At 49.7% G+C, this 24,186-nt stretch overlaps 1 protein-coding gene across 4 annotated transcripts in view; it reads left to right on the top strand.

Moving 5' to 3' along the window:
- Nucleotides 1-23,542, top strand: part of ZFAT (zinc finger and AT-hook domain containing) — a 207,278-nt gene extending 183,736 nt beyond the window's left edge. For 2 of the 4 annotated variants that reach the window (XM_076005001.1, XM_076005002.1), the window contains exon 16: nt 14,725-23,542. In XM_076005001.1, coding sequence (XP_075861116.1) covers nt 14,725-14,964 — 240 coding nt within the window. In that variant the 3' untranslated portion in view covers nt 14,965-23,542. The remainder of the gene's footprint in view (nt 1-14,724) is intronic. The other 2 variants (XR_012920140.1, XR_012920141.1) reach the window with 2 other exon arrangements.
- Nucleotides 23,543-24,186: the final 644 nt, after the last annotated feature.

Consider the following 24,186-nt stretch of genomic DNA (forward strand, 5'->3'; position numbering starts at 1 on the left):
CTTCTGTTTCCTTGCCCGTAAAATGGGAAGATTGTAGAACCTATCCCATGGGGCTGTAGTATGGATTATACCTGATTATGCAAATGAAGTGGCTGGCACTGTGCCTGGCATGTGGCTAAGTCTTCAATAAATCTCAGCTCCTGTGATTATAGAAACAACATAGCTCCTTAATCCCCTACTGTGCAGCTAGAATTCAGCCACAGCTGTTTCCAAGTCTAGTTATTTCCATTTAGCAAGCAGGTACTAATGTTGGCATTGTCCAGGCTCTGAGTTTGGCCTTAGGAGTCCCGAGGTGGTTAAGACACTACCTTCTTCACAGCAGAGCTCGTTGCTTGGTCCACGTAGGTAAACACATAGTTACATTATGCAGGTTAACATGGTTGTGGCTCAAAAGCATTTGGCCCCTTACTTCCTGCAGCTGTTGAGTCATTCTGAGTAATTCCCTTAGAGGAAGCCCTGGATTGACTGTGTCCTCCTAAAATTCATATGTTGAAATCTAATTCCAAAGATGATGATATTTGGAGGTGGGGCCTTTGGGCGGTGATTAGGATGCAATGATGGAGCCTTATAGGAAGCCAGAGGGCTAGTGCTCTCTCTCTGCCACATGAGGATGCCAGGCGACATCAGCAGTCTGCCATCCAAAAAGGGACACCAGAACCCACCCTGATCTCAGACCTCTAGCCTCCAGGACCGTGAGAAATACATTTCTGTTGTTGAGAAGCCACCCAGTCTGTGGCACTTGGTGACAGCAGCATGAGCTAAGACAGAGGCTGCTTTGGAATTGCCGGCGCTGAGGGACATTGCCCGAAGTGAGGGGAGTCTGGGGAGTGTCTCTAAGTGAGAGGGACAGACGGATTTAAGATCAGGCCAAAAGAGAGAGTCAAGCAGCTCTTCTACTCTGAGAGAGAGGCATTACACAACAGCAGAGAGACGTGGGCCTGCGGGTCTGCTGAGCAGGAGGTGGCATCTGGGGTTTCAACACTGGGTCTTAGATTGTCCACGTCTCACCAGCAGGGTGAACGCCAAAGCTCCGTCACTGCTCAGAATAAGAAGGATTCCCAGTGTCCTTTTCTGTTCTCAGAGCTGCTTGCTACTAATGAACCTACCTCAGTAAATTTGATGAGTGATTTGAATGGTGTATGTTTTGTTATAAACATATTTTAAACAAAAAACTCACTCTATGTCTGGGAGTTCGGTTTTTTACCTTGGGTGAAGGCTGTGTCTCTGTGGGTGTCGGCGTGGCCTCGTCCAGCTCCGCTTTGCTTTTCCAGAGGAAGTAGATTGTTGAATAGGGGGAGGAGAGTCTGTGTCAGCTGAGGAAGGAAGCCAGGCACTGCGCCCACTGGCACAGAGGGGGTGTCCTTGGTGGCAGAGGAAAGGCGGGACCAGTCCTGTCCCTGCAGCTCTGCTGAGCACCTGCCTGTCAGGTGGACCGAGAGGTCAGCAATGAGAAAGGCCAGGCCTGTGAGGGTGGTCACTCGGGCGATTTTGTAAACTCGGGCTCTTCTCCTGAGGAGCGTACAAAAGGGAGCTATGGCTAAGCTGCAGCAGAGAGGATTTTGGTGAGAATAGGAAAGGCCTGCATGACTCTGAGGTTGTCCATCCATGCAGGGATGATGTTTGGATGGAGAATGTCCCCCGTGTGAGGCGCCTGCCAATGATATAGAACCACCCAGTGTGGCCTGGCACTAAATAAAGTAGAAATTCAGTATATATGTACTTAAAGGTCAGCAGAGTAAAGTTTTATGCATAACAAACTTGTCTAAATATCAAAAGATGTACACAGGCAGTGAAAAGCTACTGCCCGCCTCCTGGCCTTGCACGATGAATGTGCTCTCACCTCTTTCAGCACAGTTTTAAAATATCTCCTGGGCTCCCCTTTAGGATAATTCATTTCTGTGGCGTGTGGACATGGTGTGGACGTGCTAAGCACATGAGAGAGGAAGGCTCCAGCGTGTGGGAGCCTGGCCCCATCGGGAGAGGGGAAGAGGGAGAGAGGGTGGCAGCCGCCTCCTCCAGGAAGTGCTGGTGTCCAGCAGCGATCATGAGTGCTGCCTTACACGCCTGCCCTGTGCCAGGCGCTACCCCTGCGTGTCTCTTACTTCCCATGCACTCTTTGAGAGACCATGTTGCTCTCTCCAGTTTTCCACAATGTATAAGAGAAGTAGTTTTTTTTTTTCCTAGTCAGATGAGTATTCAGACCAAACTAAATTGTGCTTAGGTTCCTGAGATGTGCTAGAAATACAGTACATCTTGTAGAAATGCAAGGTGTTCTTGCATGGGCGTTGTCGCTTTGCTGCCAGGTGAGTTGGTTTGGCCAATATGGAAACCGTATCCTCTTCCTGTGGCACAGAGGCCAGGAGGAGGCCTGGTGCTCCTTCCTGCCTGTTTCCAGGCCCTTCGCTCACGGCGAGGAGAGCAGGCCCTTCCCGCCCTCCTCAGGCTGGGGGACCTGGTGGACAGTCTAGGTTGCAGGTGGCACTCCTCTGTGCAGCAGAGTTGTCCTGCGCCCTGCATGGCAGCTGTGTTGGCCGACTGTGAGTCTCAGCATTGCAGAGACCAGGAGATACACGGGGCACTGGCAGTGACAGCCATCAGCAAGCGGCCCTTACAGCCTGGGCTTTGACTGTATGTGGGACCTGTATTTTCAGAAAAGAAAAGGTCTCTACTCTCAACCAAGAGAAAAATAGGTTGGGGGAAGGCACAATGCCGTGTTCCTCTATAAAAGATGTCTTGCCTGATACTAGGATGAATCACGGCCGTCCTCACTTCCCATGCATTCTTTCCTTCTTAAAAGGCTTTAAATCTGCGTTGATGGATGGAATGATTTCTTCCTGCCTGTGAATATCTTTTGGTATTTCCACAAGTTTCTTGTCAGAAATAAAACCCCCTTTTTTTGGTCCTATATAGACACATATATGTGTTTAGAGTTAGGAATTTATGATGTTTTTATGCAAATCACATTCATTTATATCTTTTATTTCCTCTATAAATTCAGGATTGTATTTACCATTTTCCTTTGTTTCCGGCTTATATGACACTCTTAACCTAGGCTTGTGAAAGCAAATGTGCTTGTTTATTAACCTTGTAAAATGGATCTGCCATTCCCCCTATTGAGAATGCTAAAGGAGGCTATTGCTTGGCTCTAATATAAGCAGTGAGTGAAACCCTAATCATTGGGAAGAATAAGGCCTCAGCACTTGCACATACAACAGGAGAATATTTCACCTAAAAGAATTGACTGCAATGTTCCTTTTTTATTCTTGTTGTTGGGTTGTATTTGGATTTTTGTCTGCAGCCCTGTAATTCTTACCATATCATGGAGTCTGAGGATTTCTGAGTGGAAGAGGCCTTAGAAGTTGCCGGCCATTTGGGAGGAAATTATGAATCACACTCTTCCCTTTGATCTCGAGGTATGGAAGCAACTAAGAAATAAGGCGTGAGTGAATCAGATGGTAATGAGAACAGCAGCGCCGAAGAGGGATTGGGGACTAGCTTAGCCATCTAGTCACAGGCAGAGCAGGGCAGCAGCAGGGTGTGTCTGCTCACAGTGGGGTTGCTTGGCCTTCCACACAGGGTCTCAGCCTAACAGACCTGGCACTCCCATTGAGTAACGGATTTTTATAAACATCCTTTATTATGAAATGCAATGAATAGATTCCTTTATATGCATGGCTTAGAAAAAAAAATCACTCTAGTTCCTAAGTAAAATAACAAGAAGTAAATGGAAAATTATTTGTAATAGAATAGTAGGTTGGGTCTTTTAGTCCTCAGCCATGACTGTGCTCAGGTTCAGTTGTAAACTGAGCCATGGCCCCCCAGAGGTGTCCACGCCCTCATCCCAGACCTGCAGATGTGTTAGGTTTTGCATGGCGAGGGGCAGAAAGGTTGCTCATCAGCTGAATGTAAGGTAGGGAGGGGAGCCTGGATTACACAGATGGACTCACTGTAATCACAGGTGTCCTTAAATGGGGAAGAGGAAGGCAGAAGAGTCAGAATCAGTGAAATGACATCATTAGAAGGACTCCACCAGCCATTGCTGGCTCTGAAGGTAGAGGGAGGCCATAAGCCGAGGGATGCAGGCAGCCTCTGGAACCTGGAGACACCGGGGAAATGCATTCTCTCCCAGAGGCTGCGGCCATGGGTGCAGCCCTGCTGGCATGTTGATTCTAGCTCAGTGAGACCCATTTCAGACTTCTGGACTCCAGAACTCAAATATGATAAATTTGTGTTGTCTTAAGCTTCTAGGTTTGTGGTGATTTATTATAGTAGCAATAGGAAAGTAAAACAGATCCATAATGATGCAATCACACATTTGCTGCTGAGCACAGAATCCACCGTGCGGGCAGCAGCTACAAGTACAGGCTGAGAGAAGATTGTGTCACGGGGCGACTCAAATACCATAAACAGCAATGCTAATGCTGGAGGGCTTTTCTGAACCAAATAAAGTGCAGTCTTCCCTTACTGTAAACAGTGCTTGTATTTTTAGAATAAACCCAGTGTACAAAGTATTCTCTGTTTATATGTAAAACAGAGTTAAGTTCTAGATTCAGACTTCATGAATAGGGTTGTTGTTGATTTTTAATTCTCGTGACTGTTTGGTGGGAAATTTGGAAGTCACATGAGGCGCAGAACAGTTCTTGGTTGTGTGGGACATTGCTTTACATTGTCACCCACCCCTGCAACTTTCCAAAATGTCACTGTAGAGGGTGGAGGGTTCTGCCTCTGAGATCCTCTGGCTTTGTGTGTGGCGACCAGAACAGAGGAGGCTGAGCTGCGGGCCGTTTCTTCTCCGGACCCCAGTCAGAGCAGCCTTGAGGGAGTAAGTGAGAAAGCAAGCAGAAAGGTGCCTTCTCATACTTCTGAGAGGGTAGAAATTCCTGCTTTATGGACTTTGGGATGCAGGGAGGGGTAAATAATGGACCTCTCCATTTGAGGACATCAGATCCCACCTCCCTCCTCTGTAAGAACTCCACACGATGCTCTTGGAGAAGCTATTTGCGTAGCTTAAGCTATTCATTTGAGTAGCTTAAGCTCAATTTATTTCAGTTCTGGACAGCAGTACACTGTGCTCTGTAGCCCTTTCTGCCAGTCCCAGTCCCCCAAGAACCATCAGATTTTCTGATTGTCCCCCTCATATGACAGCCCTGTGTGCATTTGAAGACACAGGCATCTTTTTGGCCCTACATCTTCTCTGCTGTAGACCAGACATTCTCAAGAGTACCCTGACCATTTTTTTCTAAAACTGGTTTTTTTTTGAACTCAGCTTTCTTGGAATGTTGTCTGATGAGCCTGTCTTCCTCAGGCTTGAACTCAGGCATGAACTCCAGGGGAGGTCTAGAGCCAAGGGCACTTGAGAAAAGGCAGGAATGGGGCCTTGTCCCTCGTTTAATGAAATCTCAGTGGTCATGCTCACCATTTGCTCTCATGGATCTTGGTATCTCTCTCAGGTGCACTGCTCTCAGACTAGGTAGTGCATTTGTATTTGTGGTGTCAAGTGAAGAACTGAGGTACAGACTTTTACACAGATTCACATACATAGAAGTCACTTAAGAACTCTGTGGTCAAATGCAGAGTGGCCTGGGGTGGTCCTGGGGTCGGGAGGTGGCTGGAGAGCTCTGATCTGCATTTCACATCTTGCAAAGCTCTGGACGTGGTGCGTGTGCAAGAGAAGAACTGGGGATGGTGCCTCTGCCTTCTGGCTTGAGAAGGTGGGAGAAAGGTCGTGCCCTTTAGTAAGAAAGGGACGCAGGAAGGAGAGAGAGGGTTGGGTGATGGGAAGTGACTAGTTTTGTTTTGGCTCAATTAACTTGGAGATGACTATTTGATACCAAAGGGATATGTCTAGCAGGGAATACACTGCCCATGTTTGAATTTCAGGGGAGAAGTCTGAGCTAGCAATAGATCTGAGAGTCATCGGCATGAAGACAATATTTGAAGTCATGAGACCAGCTGAGGTGGTTGAGGGGGGGGATGTTGATAAAAGAGGCCTGGGGCTGGGTGCCGTGCCATCCAGGGGTCCAAGAGAAGAGAAGGATGCTGCAGAGTTGGACAGCGATCAGCTGGGGGCGAGAGCTGTGCAGTGGGTCAAGTGAAGAACTTGGCTGAGGGCAGGAAGCGTGGGAAGGCCCTGTGCTGCAGGGAGGCTGAGCTGTGTTGGTCCCTGTGCCCAGCTCACCTTCCCCATCTCTTCATGCCTCTTCCCATTCTCCTGACTCCTGCGAATCCTGTCGTGTTGAAGACCAGGGTCATCACCTTCAGGACACCATCCCTGGCCACCATCTGTACCCCAGCCCACACTGGCAATCCAGGATGAGATCCCTGTCTGTTTTCTCCCCTAGACTGCATACCTGTTGGGGACAAGGACTGGAATTGGGCAGTTTGATTCCCAGTTCCACCAGAGCATCTGACATATGCTAAATTCTCAATGGAACAGGAGAGAGAGCCCAGAAGTCATCTGAAACATATACAGGAATTTAACATGTGAGAAATGTGACATTCCAAAGCAGAGAGTGGGTGGCTTGTCAGAGATGGCTTATTCAGTAAATGGCTCACCATTTAGAGGTGTACACACATGCAAATACACACATGCACACAGGGTACATATACAAACACACATCATACACTTGCACATATACATGCATTTCCATGCATGCATATGCACATTTATACACACATGCATACCCATACACATATACATGTATATGTACATATATACACATGGACATGCCTATATACAGTGCATGCCCATATACCCGTCCATATATATATGCATACTCATATGTGCATGTGTATATGTGCACATATACACATATACACACATACACATGTGCCCATATATAGGCACATAAACATGCATGTTCATATACCTGCACATATACTTACCCATACCCATATATGTATGTGTACATACATACACATGGATACACATTTACACACATGTATGCCCATATACCTGCACATACACATATGCATACTCATATACATGCATGCCCATATAGCCACATATATACACACATACATCCTCATATACCTGCATATAAACATGCATACCCATGTACATGCACATGTACACATATACACATGGACACATACATGCATATCCAATACATACTGATACTCATATATGTGTACATATATACATGGACACATGCACATAGACGCACATATGCCCACATACCTGCACATATGCATACCCCTACCCACACATACATTCTCACATACGTATATATACTGTCTACCTCTAGCCTATCTCCTCATGAAAGTTTGGCTCTTATCTTGGATTTTTGTGTCTCCCATGTCTGGTCTTGTCATGTCCTGCCCATCATGGGTGCTCGTTACATTCCATGTGTTGATGATCTTGGGCCATGTTCCACTGGTGGCCTTCTGCGTCCTGTCCGCTTCCCTTAAAGCATGGAAGGCTGGATCTGGAGCTGCCTCCCAGCAGGTGGTGTGAGAACTAATCCTGGGAACAGCTGGAGTGCCAACAGGAAGAGAATAAAGAGTGGCTTCTCTGTGCCTTTCCTGGGCCCCAGCCCCAGGTGCCTTCTCTTTCAAGGACATTAATGACATCTGAGAGAGGGCTGCTCCCCAAGACACAGTTTAATAAATAGAACCTGGTTCAATTTATTTAAAAATGGATTTGAAATGTGAGGGATGTCTGAAGCAAAACAACCTCCTATTGGTGGTGGCAATGGTGGCAGAGGTGATAGTACAGTTTCTTTCCCCTGAAAAGCATAAAGGATGATTCCTGTCCTAAAGAGACCCTCCTACTAGAATTCCCAAAGGGAAAGCAGTTTCTCCTCTTCCCAGTGCCTGACAAGGCTCACAGGCCTGCAGGAGGGCACTGGGGATGTGAGCAGCGTCTGAATGGGGGTGCCTTGGTGGCAGCTTCATTCCACAGGGCTATAAACTTAATATGCTTTATACGGTTATAAGCCGATGCCATCACACTGTGTATCAATCCAGTTTCTTTTCATCATAGGACCAACAGAGGTTTATGTATGCGCTGAAAGCCAAGTTAAAATAATTTGCTAGATTCGACTTGGCCCACCTAAAGCTTGGAAATTCTAGTGCTCCACCAGGACTGAACTCACAAACAGAACGGGGCCCCGAGCCCCTCTGGCACAGGTGTGTGGGGAGCTCAGGCACCAGGAAGTTCTGTGTGTGATGTTTGAAAGCCGCGATGCAAATGTGTGCTGTTTGTTGTATTTCACCAGCAGTTTTCAAAAATGTTACTTTAAATACCCAGCTAGTAAGAACATTTCCCCATTTCTCATTGCTGCCTCTGTGGGATTCAGCCGTGAGATTCAGCTCTTTCTTCTCTTAATTAGTCTTTGTTTGTCATGTTGGATGTCCTTGAATGTGTCTCAGGGCTGTTTCAGTGTCCCAGGGAGGGGTTGCCATTAGTGCAGGCTCTGAAACAGAAGGACCTGTGCTAGGGGGTTGGGTTCAGAGGGTGTGGGGCAGGCTGTGCACTAAAGGTCAAGTGCTGTCTCCACAGGCCACCACTTTCCCCATGGTCTTCCTATCGGACAAGACTGCCCCCCCAGTGTTAGGGATTCCTGAGGATGGGTGTCAAGGGACCACCAGTCAGGTGGGCTGTGCTTTTGGAGGAGGGGTTATCCTCCCTGTCTCGGCCAGCCTCTGGGCATTTTTGGGAGCATCTGTTTTTGAGGCTGGCAGTGCATTCTTATTAAAGAGGTTATTAAGTAGAAGTATGTAAAAAGATTGTGCCAGGGTCAAATGCAAGAGACTGGTGGGAGAATCAAGGAGATGTGTGGCTCCCAACACTGCAGCCTCCTGTTTGGCCAAGCCCTGTGCTGTGGACAGCGACCTGGGTTTCTGTGATTATCAGAGGCGGCACAGCCTGCACTGAACTCCCCAGGGCTCGGCAAATGGGCAGAGTCCCTCGGAGCAGCTTCTGGTCCTCCCCTGAACCCCACCTTCCTCTGAGGCTGGGATGCTAAGACCTCTTAGGGTGTTGTGAAAACTAAGTACGATATCATACTTACATAAACTGCTTAACACGGCATCTGACACACAGCAAATACTTGTTATTATCATTGTTATTACAGATTGGAATCTGTGAGCCTCAGAACTGTCCTCAATGGGTCTTGGTCATCATCATGTGTTTACTGCTTTCTTTGTTAATTCAGTAATTCCATGGAAAATCCACTTAGTGTTCACTGTGGTCCGGGTGGCACATGGCATTCTGGCTGTGTTCTCCCAGGAACCAAACTGCTTGGTGACTTGGTGTGAAGTCACCTGGTGCAGAGTAGGGGTTTTGTAGACCAAAAGTGAGAAATTGGGGCCTCTGCTTCCCACCGTGTGGCCCTGGGCAGCTCATCTCCTCTGAGCCTTGGCCCCTCTCCCATAAAATAAGGGGATTGGACCTTTGGGACTTTTGGAGCCAAAAGGGGCTCTCCTCCCTAGACAGCTTGCTATCTTCCCCACTCATGTCCTCTGGGTGGGCTCCTGTCAAGCAGAGTTTGAAACAAGGGCAGACGGCAGCTGATCTGGCATCTGTGGCAGCTCCAGACAGTTCTGGTTATCACTTCCGCGTTCTACCTGTGAGTGGTTCTAGAAATGTTGTCGGCACCCACTGTGTACCTGCCCAGAGTGTGGCGCTAGGCATGGGGGAGCCAGGGCCGTCGTGTTTCGGGGAGCTCTGTGCAGAGATGGATTGTTGTATAAGGCCCACAGGGAATGCTCCGCAGAGCATGCTGGGAGACATGCAGGACCCACCTTCCTTCAGGAGGGTTTCCAGAGCTGGGGGACTTCTGGGATTTTCTTGAATGTTGGGAGGGTCAAAGCTTAACCTTCTGGGATGGTTTTTACACAGAAAGTGGGGAAGGGAGCTGGAGGAGAAGGAGAAGGCGGGACAGGCAGGAGGTAGGAAAAAAACCCAGACAGCGAGGCAGTGAGAGCCGTAGCTGGCTGCCTGGCACACAGCGGTCTCCATGGACATTTGCCGGATGAGTGGACGAGGAAGGTTAAAGCCAAGGAGTAGACACGGTCTCTAGGAGAAGCTGCTCTTGAGCATGAATAGAGCCCAGCAAAGTGCCTGGGTCCTGACAGTGACCTAGTCTAGATCCCAGAAGAACACTTGAGGCAGGCAGAACTGCAGAACTCAGTGCCTGATTTAGTGAATAATGTGTAGAGTCCCAGGGGCTAAGAGTTTCTGTTAAGCTATCTATGCTACTAATAATTCATCTAAAAGATGTGTTAGATACAGCATTTGGGGAAAATGGAGTACCCATCTCAGGGGATAATGACACTGTGAAAGCCATATTATTTCTACTACAGAGAACAATTTTAAGCCTGTGCTAATAGATTAAGCTACTAGAGTGATCATTTTGAACAAAGAGAGTGTTTGAGAATTATGTAGCCAGCCTCAGACTGATTGGGATGGGTGAAGAGCGATAATTTAATACTATCAATATGGGACGTGGCCTGCGTTTAATCACTGCCACACAACACCAACTGGGGAAGGTCTCTGGACCTGAACTAAGGCCCAGCTTTTGCTACATTACAGCTGTTTGATCTTTGATGAGTCACCAGAGTGCTAGGAGCTTCAGTGTCTCCATTTGTAAAAAGGGAACAGAGTTGCCCAAGCCACAAGACATTGTGTGTAAATAATTGGGATGAGGCTTAGGAGAACATTCAAGTAAACTGCAAAGGGCTGGGTAGACATTGAGTTCCCTGGGAGCGGGGAAGGCAGTGCATGGTTTGTAGAAGCTGCATAAAAGCAGACAGAGTGTGATCATGTAACCCTCAGAATGCACAATGGGGGTGCATTCTTTGCAGAAAGCCTCATAGCCCCTCCCGTGAAGCAGCCCACTCTCTCTCCTGCATCATCTGTATGCAGGGTCCACGTGTTAGCTTAAAGTGAGGCATCTGTGCAGGTGCGAAGGCTCAGGAGAGTGAACGGGCCTGCAGTAGGTGAGCTTCAGGAACTCATGCTGGTGGTTAGGTGCGCTTTCGATGTCAGATGGTAAGGCAGCAGCACACGGCCCTGTATGCCTGCGCTGACTTAGAGGACTGCTCTGCAGGACTGTGAAATATGCATTGCCCACTGCTGCCTCACTTTTTCTGGTGAATTAAGCCAGAAAAGTTTCTAAAGGATCGTGTTTGGAAACTTTATTGTACTCCGATAATTAGCAGTGGATGAATTTAGTGGTGATTCTGTTGAACAAACCCTGGATACTGAAAATGGAAGAAACAAAACAAATCGAGAAAGGGTTATCTTTGAGTAGGCTCAATACTTACAAAGGGTAATATGGTCAACTAAATGTGAACATGGGTAGGGAAAGAAGCATAGTGCTCAACAAGTCTTCTCATGTTAGGCAAGTTTTGATTCATCAAGTGCCATCAGATTGGATGACACAGGGCCCTTCTTTGAAAACCTTCAGTGTCTTCCTTTGTAAAATAAAGGCTCTTTCTCTCAGCTGATGATCAAAGCTCTTCAGGATCTGATTGCAAACTTCATATCAGGCCTCCTCTGTCACTTCTCCCCTGACACTCCCTCTGTCTGTGACTTCTGCACGGCCTGTTCATGCATCGTTTCACAACACATCCCTGAGCACCTCCTGTGCAGAGGGTCGCACGGTCTGGAGTGGGGGCAGGAGTCTCCGGCTCAGCCAGGATCGAAAGTGCCCAAAGGGCCTGGGGAAGAAGTCAAGGAGGGAGACCCAGGAATGCCCCAGCCTTTGGGGCGGGCAGAAGGAGAAGAGCAGCAAACAACCCTGGAATCTGGGAGAACGCTCGGAACAGAGCCCAGAGGGGGCTGGGGGAACAGCCAAGAGGGCATCTCAGGAACAAAGCTGAGTCGGGGTCAGCAGTGCAGATGGCAGAGTGTTCTGGAAAGGTGAAGACGGAACTCTGCGCAGTGGGTTTGGTGGCTGGGAGGTGGTGGGTGACCTGGACAGGGCTGCAGGGCATATGCCTGCTCTTCGCTCAGTGTCTTCTCTCTGCCTGTGATGCCTTTTCCCACCACGGACCCTCTGTGGCCAATGCCACCTTCCATGAAGCGGCCCCCAGGCCCTGATGCTACAGAGTTATTTAGCACGTCGTTGACCTTCAGTTCAAGCCTGTTGCCCTCTTCTTGGTTTTCACCACATTTGTGGGCGGTGGCCATGTCCTGGTCATCAGGGAACCTCCCACTTCCTCCTGGGGCTGGCGCTGAGAACCCGGTGTGTACACACGGTGCTGCCCTGGGGCAGGAGGCTGCAGCCTCTGCTCCTAAAGGGCCCTGCCAAGTACGGTTCTCCTTGTCCTCGGCTGTAATTTCTGCCCGTCAGTACTCTGGCGCTGTGGTGTTAGAGTTGTTAAAGGGACAGGAGTTTTTGGCCAGTGGAATATTTCTGTCAGTGAATGCTTCCTCTTCAGCTTTGATGACAATCACTATGTCCTAGTAATGGTGTCACATCCCAGAGTATGTCTTAAAGCTCGTGTATTGGTTGGTCTCACCATATTTGTCACGTCATCTATTTACCTGCAGTGTGGTGGGCTTGTTTGCACACGTGAGGCCCCAGGCATAGATCACCCCTGTCCACTGCCCCTTCCCTTTGTGTAGAACTCACTGACAGTTAAGGGGAGAAAAAATGTGTTGCATGTCCTGTCCCCTTTCCCAGCCTCTGTCAGGTACTTACTTTCAAAGTGAAATGAATCAATATTTACTTCTAAAGTCCTGGTTCATGGTAGTTCTCCCAGTTAAATTAAATTGAAACAAGCAGTGAAAGAAGAAAAAAAGTCTCAGTTCACTCTAAAAGGACAAATCAGGCTAAATGTATGAATAGTTTCCCCTTGGAACGGCTCTCCATCTCCTGATGAATTCTGTCAGTCCAAATTGAAAGTTCCTTCCAACCCATAATGACGGAACCTCTGGAGCCCACCCTGGAAGAGCCTTTTTCATTTTTCTCTCTGAGTTAAACGTGCCCCACCTGTTAACACTGCCCTTCCCACTCATAGCCACTGGAATAAGGGTTGGAATGAGACTCTCCGCGCCAGTTGGGCCCTCCCCAGAGAGAGAGCGGTCTCATGGCATGTCACAGATATGTGGGACAAGGAGTAGGAAACCCCCCAATGCCAGATGCAGGCGGGAAGAGCATTCAGAAGTGTGGGGAATGGAGCTTTGTGGAGGCCACCTAGGCATACCTGCCACTGTCCTGGGAGTCAGCTCCCCTGTCTGCCAGGAACCCCTCCCCATGCTGCCTCCTGACCCATGACATCCCTGGCCACCCACCTGTCCTGCACTGGCCACCTCTGCTGGAGCCTCACAGCTCTGTGCAGCCCACAAGACTCTGAGCTCCTTGGAGGACTGTGGTTTTCCACCGTGTGGCCACCTTAGCACCTGATGTGCCATCTATCACCAATGGATCATCAATCAGCAAATACTGAGTGTTTTCTGTATGCCAGATGTTGAACGTGGCCCTAAGGAAACAGCTGTGACAAGACAGGCATGGTCCCTGCCCTCGTGGAGCTTGCAGTCTGGTAGTGGCTGATAAAATGACAGTTCTGTTAAATGAATGAATAATTGCCATGCCACAAAACCTTCCAGGTAGCAGGTGGTGAGGACGGTGTTAAGTGAATGAATGAAGGGATGAAAAGAGCAGTGATGGTATTAAGCACCCACTTTGCATATAGAATCGCCTTGAATTCTCCTCTCATTCTCTGAAGTAGACATTTTAGTCCCTGTCTTATAGATGACAAAACTGAGTCTTGCAGAGAAAAGTGTCTCACGGCTGCTAAGTGGTGGAGCCAGTGTCAGTGCTGGACAAAGCACGTGCCATTCGGACCCACCTGGAGATGAACAGGTCTCTCTGGCATCCTTCTGTAAATCTGAGCACTCTCTCATCCTCCCGCTACACAATTCCAGGCCCTTTTGCTTTCCCCGTGGATTTGTTTCTAACCATTCACTTATTTTTACATCTCTGAGGTCTCAACTCTTTATAATCTTCCCCCCGTGTTTTGTTTCTCTTCTCAAGATCAAAGACAGCTGTTATGAAAAACATCCCCGAGCTGACAGAGTCAGGGATGTGGGGCATTAACACCAGCTGGAATTCGGCCTTGTCTGAAGGCTGCCAGCTCAGAGCTATGGAGAAAGGCCCGGCCATCCAAGTCATCAGGCCCTGACAGTGCTCCAGGGGGCACTGAGTTTCCACCAGCAGCCCCCTCCCCAGTGGTCAGGGCATTAATGCTGAGGGGCAGAGGATGCCTGGGGAGTGTCTGCCCTTCCTAGTAGGATACAGACCTTCCTACAGAGTTGAGCTCCCAGAGAGCCCAGGATGGACCTAGTCCCTTTATCACTGCCCAATGGACCCGCTGTATATTTCCAGGAGCCCCCACACCCCACCCCAACACTGTTGCAGTAAATAAATCACGTGGTGCCTTCAACCCTCATTCTTTAGGTAACTACCTTCTTTAGGAAGCAGTGGGAGGCACTTAGTGTTAGGAAATAACCTTGGACTTTGGGTTTGAACTTGGGTTCCACCATTTGCTGCAGCTGGGGGACCTTAACCAGGTTGCTTTGCATCCCTGAGCCTCACTCTTTTCATCCATTAAATGGGCACGAGAACAATCGCCGAGCATTGTCGAGGGTGGTATGCAGTGCGGACAAGCTCCTGGAGCACACTGGTTGCTCTGTAAGCTATAGTTATGCTGATGTTGTTATGCTGGACCTACAAGTAGGGCCTGTGTGACCTCTTTCTTGCCCTCTCACAGGTCACTGATGAGGAGCCCAGCTCCAACCACACAGTCATGATCCAGGAGACCCTCCAGCAAGCCTCCGTGGAGCTGGCCGAGCAGCACCACCTGGTGGTGTCCTCCGATGACGTGGAGGGCATCGAGACGGTGACCGTCTACACGCAAGGCGGGGAGGCCTCCGAGTTCATCGTCTACGTGCAGGAGGCCATGCAGCCCATGGAGGGGCAGGCTGTGGAGCAGCCGGCCCCAGAGCTCTAGGGGACACGCAGCAACGGACGGCCACCGTGCAGGGCTGCTGGGCTCTGCAGGCACCCAGGGCAGGGGGCTGCCCAGCCCACCTGGCCCATGGAATGGCGCTCTCCTCTCCCTCCTTGCCTGGCAGCCCAATGGGACGTTCCTCGTCCTACTTTAGGGGGCAAGGCAGTGGCATCACCAGCAACACCCCTGTCCCCAGTATAGGCACACACCCCGATCTGTGCCATCTGCTTTTGTAAAGACTTCTGCACCAGCTCCCCGCACACACCCTATACTGTGCCCCGAGACTCCCTGTTCCCAGAGCCTCCTCTCTGAGTTACCCAGCCCCTGGATACCCACCTACCTAGGTGCTGAATCTCCACCTGGGACCGCTATGCGGTCTGGTGAGAGGAGACAGCCATCACTTAGAAAGTGACCTTACTGTTTTGAATCACTGCCGGGGGTGTGTGTGGAGGGGGTTGTCCTGGCTTTATCTACAAAGCACCTGGGATCAAGGGAGGTTAATGTGACTCGCCCCCATCACAGGGTCTCATCTTGCCATCATGGAATTTTTTGCCCTTAGAAAGAATGCACTTTTCACTCTTCACCTCCCGTTCTAAGGGGTTGAGTGGATGGAATAAAAGCATTTCCTGCCTGAGCACTTCGGCTCCTCTGTGAGGTGGATGGCTGACATTTCCCCTTCCCAAGTGCAAATCGTGGACTGGGGCCCCACCCAGAACCACCCCATCCAGACTCAGGCCCTTAAAACTCAGACCAGGGTGCTCTTTCCCCACTAAAGTGTTTGGGTTTGCTTTGGAAGCTTCGAGGTTAATGACCTTACCTTCTGTTTCCTGGCACCCAGCATTTGATTTGCTGCCATCCGAGAAGTGGCAGTGCCCTCTTCTCCACTTTGTGTTTGGGAGGAGCAGTGACCTGGCAGTCAGAAGAAGCCTTCACAACATGGTACTGTTGGGCTAGGATTTCTGGTCTGGGTGCTCACCATAAATTCCGTGCAGTTTAAACCCTTGCTGTGCACACAGTGTTGTGGGGCATCAAGTTGAGCCCTGCTATGCTCTGCCCAGCCCTAGGGTCTCTTACCCGCCACTGGAGGGGTAAGATTTGTTTCCTTGGAGAACCCATCTGTCAGTGAGGTCTTGCACATGTGGATAAGCAGGTTGAGTGGTGGCCGCTCTGTTGGAGAGGGCAGAGGCTGTCACCAGTCCTCTCACCTCACCCCAACAGGGCCTGAGGACACCTCTTGGGAAAGGCTTAAAAGCTGTTGCTCTGGTACAAGTGGGAAAGTGACTTCTTGCCCTAGGAAAGGAAGGGAGGACCCTTCCTGCCTGGGACGAATTAGGGAGAGCCTCACAGTGTAGAGGGGGCCTATGATCAGGGCCTTGGAAACTAGATGAACTTGGCACTTGCAGGGATTGGCGGGGGTGGCAAGGATGGCCGTGAGCCGTGAACATCTTCATCTGGCTGGGGGGAGCTCTACAGGGAAGGACAAAAAGACCTGCCAGAAGCCAGAGCCTAGAAGAGCAGGTGTGTGAGACAGTGGGTGTTGATGTATGAATCATGGGGAGGCAGTGGGGTCTGAGAGACCTGGGGTGAGGAGGTCAGGGCAGTTCTGCCCTGCACATCCCGCCCACCTGCTTGTGTAGATGCTGTGCATTTTATTCCCCCCACTCCACAACTGGAAAGGTGGAAGCAGGAAGCTGAGGAATTGGTGTTCCCGGCTGACCCTGCCCTGTGGGTATTTGGAAGGTCAGGGCAGCGGGCTCGTCTCCGCTGTTCTTTCCTGGGGTGCTGGAGCTGAACTCAGGGAAAGTATCTCTAAGCCACACTTGCAGCCCTTCCCCAGAGTCTCCCTCATTGGCTGCTGTTGATGGACACTTTTGGACCCAACTTGTATTTTGTGTCAGGCAAGGTGGAAGTTTGTGCTGAAAGGCTGAATGGACTCTACCTGTCTGTTTTATAATGTGTGTTAAGTACCTACTGTGTGCCAGATACCATGGTAGGCTCTTTAATGGGCTTCACCATGTTCAATCTTCCCATCCACCCGTGTCCTTCATAAGATCGAACCGCGGGCACTTGTATAGACCTTACCCAATGCCAGGATATGGATGTTCTCATTGTCACAGCAACCCAGTGAGTTAGGTGCTATCATTAGAATTCTGTTGATGGGGGATGTCAGCACAGAGAGATTAAGTAACTTGCTGAAGCTCGCAAAGGAGTGGCAGAACCAGGAATTGAACCCAAGCAAGATCTGTACTCATAACCAGTGTGCCTTCTGCCAACTCTTCTTTCCCTATTACAGCGGAGAAAATGGTGGCTTTGTAAGTACCCTGCCTTGGGGGACACTTGAGGCTGGAAAGGTATACATCTGGGACTTGAATGCAGGTATGAGGTTCCTGCTCCTCCGGGTGCTTTTTGTACCCCCTGTGCCATGCTGCCTCCTTGTCTGTCAGCCCTGACTTCAAGAAGGCGGAGCAGGCACAGTGATAGGGGTCACTCCAGGGAGCTGAAGCCCAGGGACCACATTGCTGAGAGACAAGACAACTGTGAGCAGAAGCCAGCACAAGCACAGGAGACCCAGGGCTGGGCCAGGGTCAGAGACAATTGGGGCAGGAGAACGAGGGTCAGCCAGAGTGCCTACAATGCCTGGAGCTGGGGAGGAAGCATAGGGGAGCATGCAGCCGGCCTGGCCCTGGAAGGCCCCTGGCCCCTCCCACAGGTGCCTCTTCAGCTTATCTGGCAGCAGCCCTGACACCCACCTTGCATCTGGGTGGGCTTTGCCTCTGTCATGGGGACTGGCCTCCCAGGTGCTCATCTGCTAGCAAAGGGCAAATAGCTTCACTTTGAATTAGGAGATGAAGCCCAGGCAAGACAGACTTGGCCTGACTCCAGTGCCAGCAGGTGTGTCACTTTTGGGGTGAACTAGGTCACCTCCCCCCATTAGTACAGTGGGAATGGTAAAATAATAATTGCCACAAGGCACATGCAGCTTCCTGTGCATCAGGGGCTCTGCGAGGAGCTTTCTATTGATTCTGCGTTGGGTCCTCAGGACAGCACCGGGAGGTGTGGGTGTTCTCACCGAGTGCATAGGTGAAGAAGGTTGTCACATAACCCCAGAGTGAGGGAGGATCCCCAGGACATGTTTGTGACGTGCTTAGCAGTGTCTGGGGTGGAGAGGCAACTCTGGCCTCTGGTGATGGCATTTAAACTGTTGGACGTGACCTTCCAACTTGGCCTTGCAAGAGCAAGTCTGAGCTGTGGTAGTTGCTCTGAGTGTTGCATTTTTAAGGAGACAGTGACTCATTTTCTAACCTGTATCTACAGGGCTAATTTAGCAAATTAAGTTTTTTTGTAATAAGTACTTAAAATTCATTAGCTGTTGTCACTGATAATTTTTTCCTTATTCTTCAGTTGTCTTTCAAGGCTGGAGAAAAAAGACTACTTAGTTCCAAATCCATCTCCCCACTCCACTCCCTTTTAAAATTTCAAAATGAACTGTCCATCCTGCCCTTGGATGAAGTCCAGGTTTACATCCATCTCCCCCCAGTGGCAGTAGTTTCAAGTTGTAGCGGGAAGTCTTTGGGACGCAATTAAATAGGCTAATACTTTGCTGGAGGGGAAAAGAATGTGTGCCAAGAGGGAGACTTAATTTACCATGCATCACAAAATTTTCTAAGTAAATTATTTTCAAGTCAACTCAGCCCCTCTCTTAGCCATGACGGGGACACATTCGAGTTCGATTTAAAAAATTCTAATCTATCACTGTCACTATTCCTGCCGCAATTTAAGGCTTCGGTGGTTTGCGGTAGATAACAGTTGTTACACTTCCTGCAGGCTAAGAAGGCAGTGGTGGTTTGTGTATTAACCATCACAAGGCAGACAAAAGGGGAGAGAAAGGGCCATGTAGACAGAAGAAGGCTGTGTCGAGCCAGAGGCCCTTCGGGGACCAGACTGGGACGAGGGGCACCGGCGCTGTCCCCACTCTCGCTCCTTCTATTTAGCACCTCTTCCCCGAGCATCCAGAACTGGACCTTGGATTGGTAGAGAGATGTCCCAGCCAGCAGCCCTGCCTTCAGGGGTCTTGTGATGAGCCAGGAGAAATTGATACGGGGACCAGTAGTGACAGAACTGCCGTAATCAATACTCAGGTCACACGCAGGCTACTGAGGTATTGAGAGGGCAGTTTGCTTGGAAGGAGGGTGCTTGGCTGGCTTCTGTCCCTTGCAGGCCGCAGCGTGTTGACAGTAACAATTGGTGGAGTCTACCCAGCCCAAGGGCCCTCTAGAAACCCGTCAGCGGGTGGTCTAAACAAGTGTGGGTGTGTTACCAGCTAATGGACCTTTGCTGTGTCTGAGGTCAGAATCCAGGTTGGAGCCGTGGGTTCACCCTGACGGGCTGGAAAGATCAGATGTTCTCTCTGCGCCTCAGACTTTTCATCTCTAAAATGGAGTTCGGCTTCCTCGTTGAATTGCTGGGGGTCGTAGGTAAGATGATGCATGTCCGTCTCCTGTCAGGGCACAAGCAGCCAGCCAGGGTTGATTATTATGATCCGTACGATCACTGTCAGCATTTTTATTCTGTAATAACCATGTTGGATGCACAAATAGCAGAATAGCTGGAGGTTGGTTACCATCCCAGGAGCCCCAGAGGCTGGGAGAGCCTAGAAGGGACTCCCCAGTGTGCAGTGACCAGGAATGATGGGGAACGTGTGACATGAATGCAGAGTGGAGACAACAATGCAAGGCCAGGACGCCAGGGCCAGAGGGACTTGAGGGCAACAGGGTGGATTAGGCATTGCAGGTGGAGCCAGGAGCCATGGGTCCTTTCCCCAACTCTGCTGTGGACTCCCTGAGTGGTGTTGGAGGTCTCTTGTATTTCCTGGGCCTCAGTTTCCCTGGCATACAGTGGGCGGGGGAGAGTTGGGGTTGTGGGGTCTCTGAGGTCCCACTTAGGTCTCATGCATTCAGTGTTGGCATTACCACTGGACAGTACCTGGGGAAGGAGGGCATCAGCTGGGTGTGGAGGAGTCCGGCTGGGGTGGTCGGTGTAGGGTGAGGCTCTGTTGCACAGCTCACCGGTTCTGCGATCTCAGACAATTTCTTTAGCCTTGTTGAGCTTCAATAAGCTCATTCATGAATGGAGATGTTCTTATCAGTCTGTAGGGTTGATGCAATATTCTACACCTTGTCATTTAGGATACGTGGCACACAGTTATACTCAGTATTTAATGACTATTACTACCTTGTTTGCTGTAAGACAGTATTTTGGTTCTTCTAGCCCTTGGAGGATTTTTGATGGTGTCATGGGCTTCTGCAGCCCCACAGGGGTTGGCAAACATCTTTTGTAAAGAGTCAGATATTTTATGTTTTGGTGGCTGTGTGGTCTTTACCACAACTATTCAGCTCTGGCATTGTAACATGAAAGCAGCCAGAGATTATGTGTAAATGAATAAGTGTGTTTGTGTTTCAATAAAACTTTATTTACAAAAATAGGTGGTGGGCCAGATTTGGCCCACAGACCACAGTTTACTTGACCCACTGTCCTAAATGCTTGGGTCTACAGGGCCAGAGTCATAGAAACTGTAAACGTATTTATGTTTTATTTTATTTCCAGCAACCAAGCACTTTTACGCTGATAGGTGAATGTAATTTTCACAAATAGCATGCCACTTTAAAGAGGAATAATCTGGGGTCACTGATTGAATATTATATCCCTTTCTGCTATGATGGAACGGGCATAGAAAGAGATAGAATTGGCCACCATCTGATTCTGTCCCAATTCCTTGTGTGACCCTGAGGACACCCCTCTTCTCTCTGGGCCTCAGATTCCTGCTGTGGAAAGGGACTTAGGGGTGTGGAGTCATCTGCTAGCTCCTTTCTGTTCTGATATTCTAGACGAGTCTCAGGGAAACAACTACCATCGGATCAGCTTTAGTGGCTTCTAATTCTTTTAAAGCTGCTCTGAGGAAATGAGACATCATTATAAGGGGGAAGATCCTTTAATTAAATTGCTGGGAAATTAGAAGGATTGAGTGATTGAAACAGAGGGTGAGGCCGGGCCGAGCCACTCTCTGTGGATTAATTAAGACACTGCTCTGATCCCTGCCCTCCGCAACTGCGGATGCCAGGGTCTGACCCTCAGGAACATCAGCAAACCCTGCCGTGGGGGCAGGAGATTCTTGCCTCCGTGCAGCAGCCACTCCCCACAGGGTCCCCTTCCTTGCCCCTCACTCTAAGCCGCCCTCCTGTTCCTGCTGTGTCAAGAGCTGATGGATGTTCCCATGAAGGGCCAATCTTAATTAAGTTGTATGCTCTTTCTCAAGCTTGCAAAAGCCATTAATACTTCCCTCTCCAGCCAAGTAGGGGGTTCCATTTGGTTCAGCTGCCCCCCAGGAGAGGCTGTGGAAATGTCCTCCTAAAATTGAGGCTCTATGTTGCTAATGCTGAGCTCCACAAATCCCACACCTTTATACCCCAATAGATCCACTCAAACCCAGCTCCCAGCAGAGTGGAATGTGAATTTGGACCCAGGCTTTGGGAGTCAAGTAAAACCTGGAGTGTGCTCCCTATGGGCTGTATCTTCCCTATTCTGTGCCACCTTTCTCTCCCTGGAAGCCGTTCCTAACTCTGGTCTCAGGATGGCTCTCTTGTCCCAGTTTGTGGCATCACCTCCTCCACATAGAGCACCTGGATTTTGTCCTTCTCCTGGCTAGGTAGTGATTGCTTCTGGCAGGTGAGACATGCTGTCAGCTTCTCCAGATGTGGATGGAATATTCTACTTACTATGTTCTCCAGTGAGTCTAGTATATTCAGTCCATTTTTTTTTTTATTAACATACCCAGTGTTTCTTGAGAACTCACTCTGTCCTGGGACCTGGGCTTCTAGAGGTGAACATGACTCTACCCACATCCTCACCAAGCCTCCCTGTCTGGCAAGGCAGACAGATTGCTGGGAATTGACAAAACCAAGTGATAAATAAAGGTGCTTCCGAGGGCTGTGGGCATGCTGAGGAGGGAGCCCCACCCGGCCTGCAGGCGCAGGTAAGGCTTCCCTAGGGCGCTGGGGGTCCCAACACCAGGTGTGCCAGGTCGTCCAGGATTTAGCAGATGAAGGGCATGGCATGTGCAGGGGCCCAGAGGCCAGCAAGGGTGTGCCACGGGGGGGCAGGGAGAAGGAAGGAAACATGTGCCTGAGGAAGCAAGAAAAAAGTTGGATCAGGTAAGGCACGTAGAGAAAAAGAAAGGGAGAGCATGGGGGGTGTCTTTGATGGCCTAGAGTGACCACAGGGCTTGGTGTCCCCCAGCTGGGGTGGCCCTGAACAAAGCACACCCCGAGTCTCACCCCTTCCCTGCATGTGGCCCCACAAGCCCACTCACACAGCCCCCTTCTTTTTGCTGTGACTCGAGATGGACTCGGGCTCAGGGTTCCTGGGGCGAGGCCCTGTTCCCAACCTCTTGCTGGGAGGAGGAGCTTGCTCCGGGCCTGCCGGTAAATCACCTTCACCATCCTACATGCTATGGGGGTCCCAAAATAGAATTTTTCTGAGTTTGTTTTGTATTAAGCTTTTCTCAGTGAAGGAGGCAGCGTACTAATGTGTTGTTTATTTGTTGTCACCAGGTCCTCGTGTCTTCACAGCTGGTGCTTCGTGTGGCATTGCCATGGCGGGCAAGTTGGTGACTCTCAGGCGCCTGGCGGTGCCTCAGTCCCCTCAGGCAGGGTTGGCAGGTGGGCTCACACCCCTGGGCCTCAGTCACACTGTCCCCTCCACCTGGAACACTCTGACAACCCTCCTCTACCTGCCCTGTCCTTGGTCCCCAGCGATCCCAGCATGGACTCCTGTGAGTTCCCGGAGCAGCAGCACCATAGGACTCTACCTTGAATTATCAAATATAATGGCCTTTTTCTCAGTGTTTGTTAATGTTTAATCTCACAAGCAATCCATGAAAAACCTTGTCACTGTACACAATGTAACCTTGGAGGTAAAGCTGCGCTTTCCCTTGACCACCTTCCAGAACAGTCCTGGGCTCTTCCCACGAGGTACTTCTGCATTGTTCATTCATTCATTTAACAAGTATTTATGGAGGGCCTACTGTGTGCCGGCATCGGTCTATGTCCTGGGCATGTGGCATTGTATACAACTCAAAGGGCTCACAGACCGAGCTTGCACGTGCACATGCAAATGGGAGTAAAATTCATTAACTGCTGCTCATGTTCTTTTGAAAAGTAAAGGGTAAGAAAGAGAAGCCACTGGGGAAGAAGCGTTACTTCAGACAGAGCAGGCAGAGTGCTGCCCAGGAGCCCTTCAGCAGAGCCTGGCCTGCCTGAGGCTGGGGGCAGGCGCCGAGGCAGGCAGGGCCCAGCCTGTTCAAGGGCTGCTGGGAGCAGGGTGGGGGGCGGAATAGCTGGTGAGTGGATAGGAGAGGCCATAGCGTACAGGCCATGGGGAGACTGGTTCTCAGTGAGCTGGATGAGCTGACTTATGTTTTGAAAGGATCGCTTGGCAGCTGTGTGGAAAATGGGTCTCTTTTCAATGCATTTTATGCCTATATGTTTTATATGTACATATATAAATATGAATACACACATCATCTTTGTGTCTTCTTTTTCAAGCATAAACATTGTCACTCTGTGTTGCTCGGCAACCTGCTTTCGAGCTGCCCTACATTTAGGAGAGCTTTTTGCGTTGCACATTGGGATCTACCTCATTCTTTTATTTTATAAAATGCATTATTTTACACACACACAGAACACAGAGAGAGAGAGAGAGAGAGAGAGAGAGAGAGAGAGAGAGAGAGAGAGAGAGAGAGAGAGAGTTGGGGTCTCACTCTGTTGCCCAGGCCGGAATGCAGTGGTGCAATCTTAGCTTACTGCAGCCTCAAACTCCTGGGCTCAAGTCATTCTTCCACCTCAGCCTCCCGAGTAGCTGGGACTACGGGCACACACCACCATGCCTGGCTCTTTTTTTTTTTTCTTTTCTGTAGAGATGGGGTCTCACTATATTGCCCTGGCTGGTCTCAAAATCCTGGCCTCAAGCTATCCTCCTGCCTCATTCTTTTTAACCTGTTGCATACTCTTCCACACTATGATTCCTTGGAGTTTAGTTAAACATTCCCTACTGAGGGATCTATATTGGGTTGTTCCTTTTTAAAAAAAACTATAAATGATGGAGTTTCTCCCCCCAATAGGGCCCTGTCTGTGGAGGGAAGTGGCCAACAGGCATTGAGTCGCCCTG

Source organism: Microcebus murinus, chromosome 7 (assembly GCF_040939455.1).
Source record: "Microcebus murinus isolate Inina chromosome 7, M.murinus_Inina_mat1.0, whole genome shotgun sequence".
NCBI lineage: Eukaryota > Metazoa > Chordata > Mammalia > Primates > Cheirogaleidae > Microcebus > Microcebus murinus.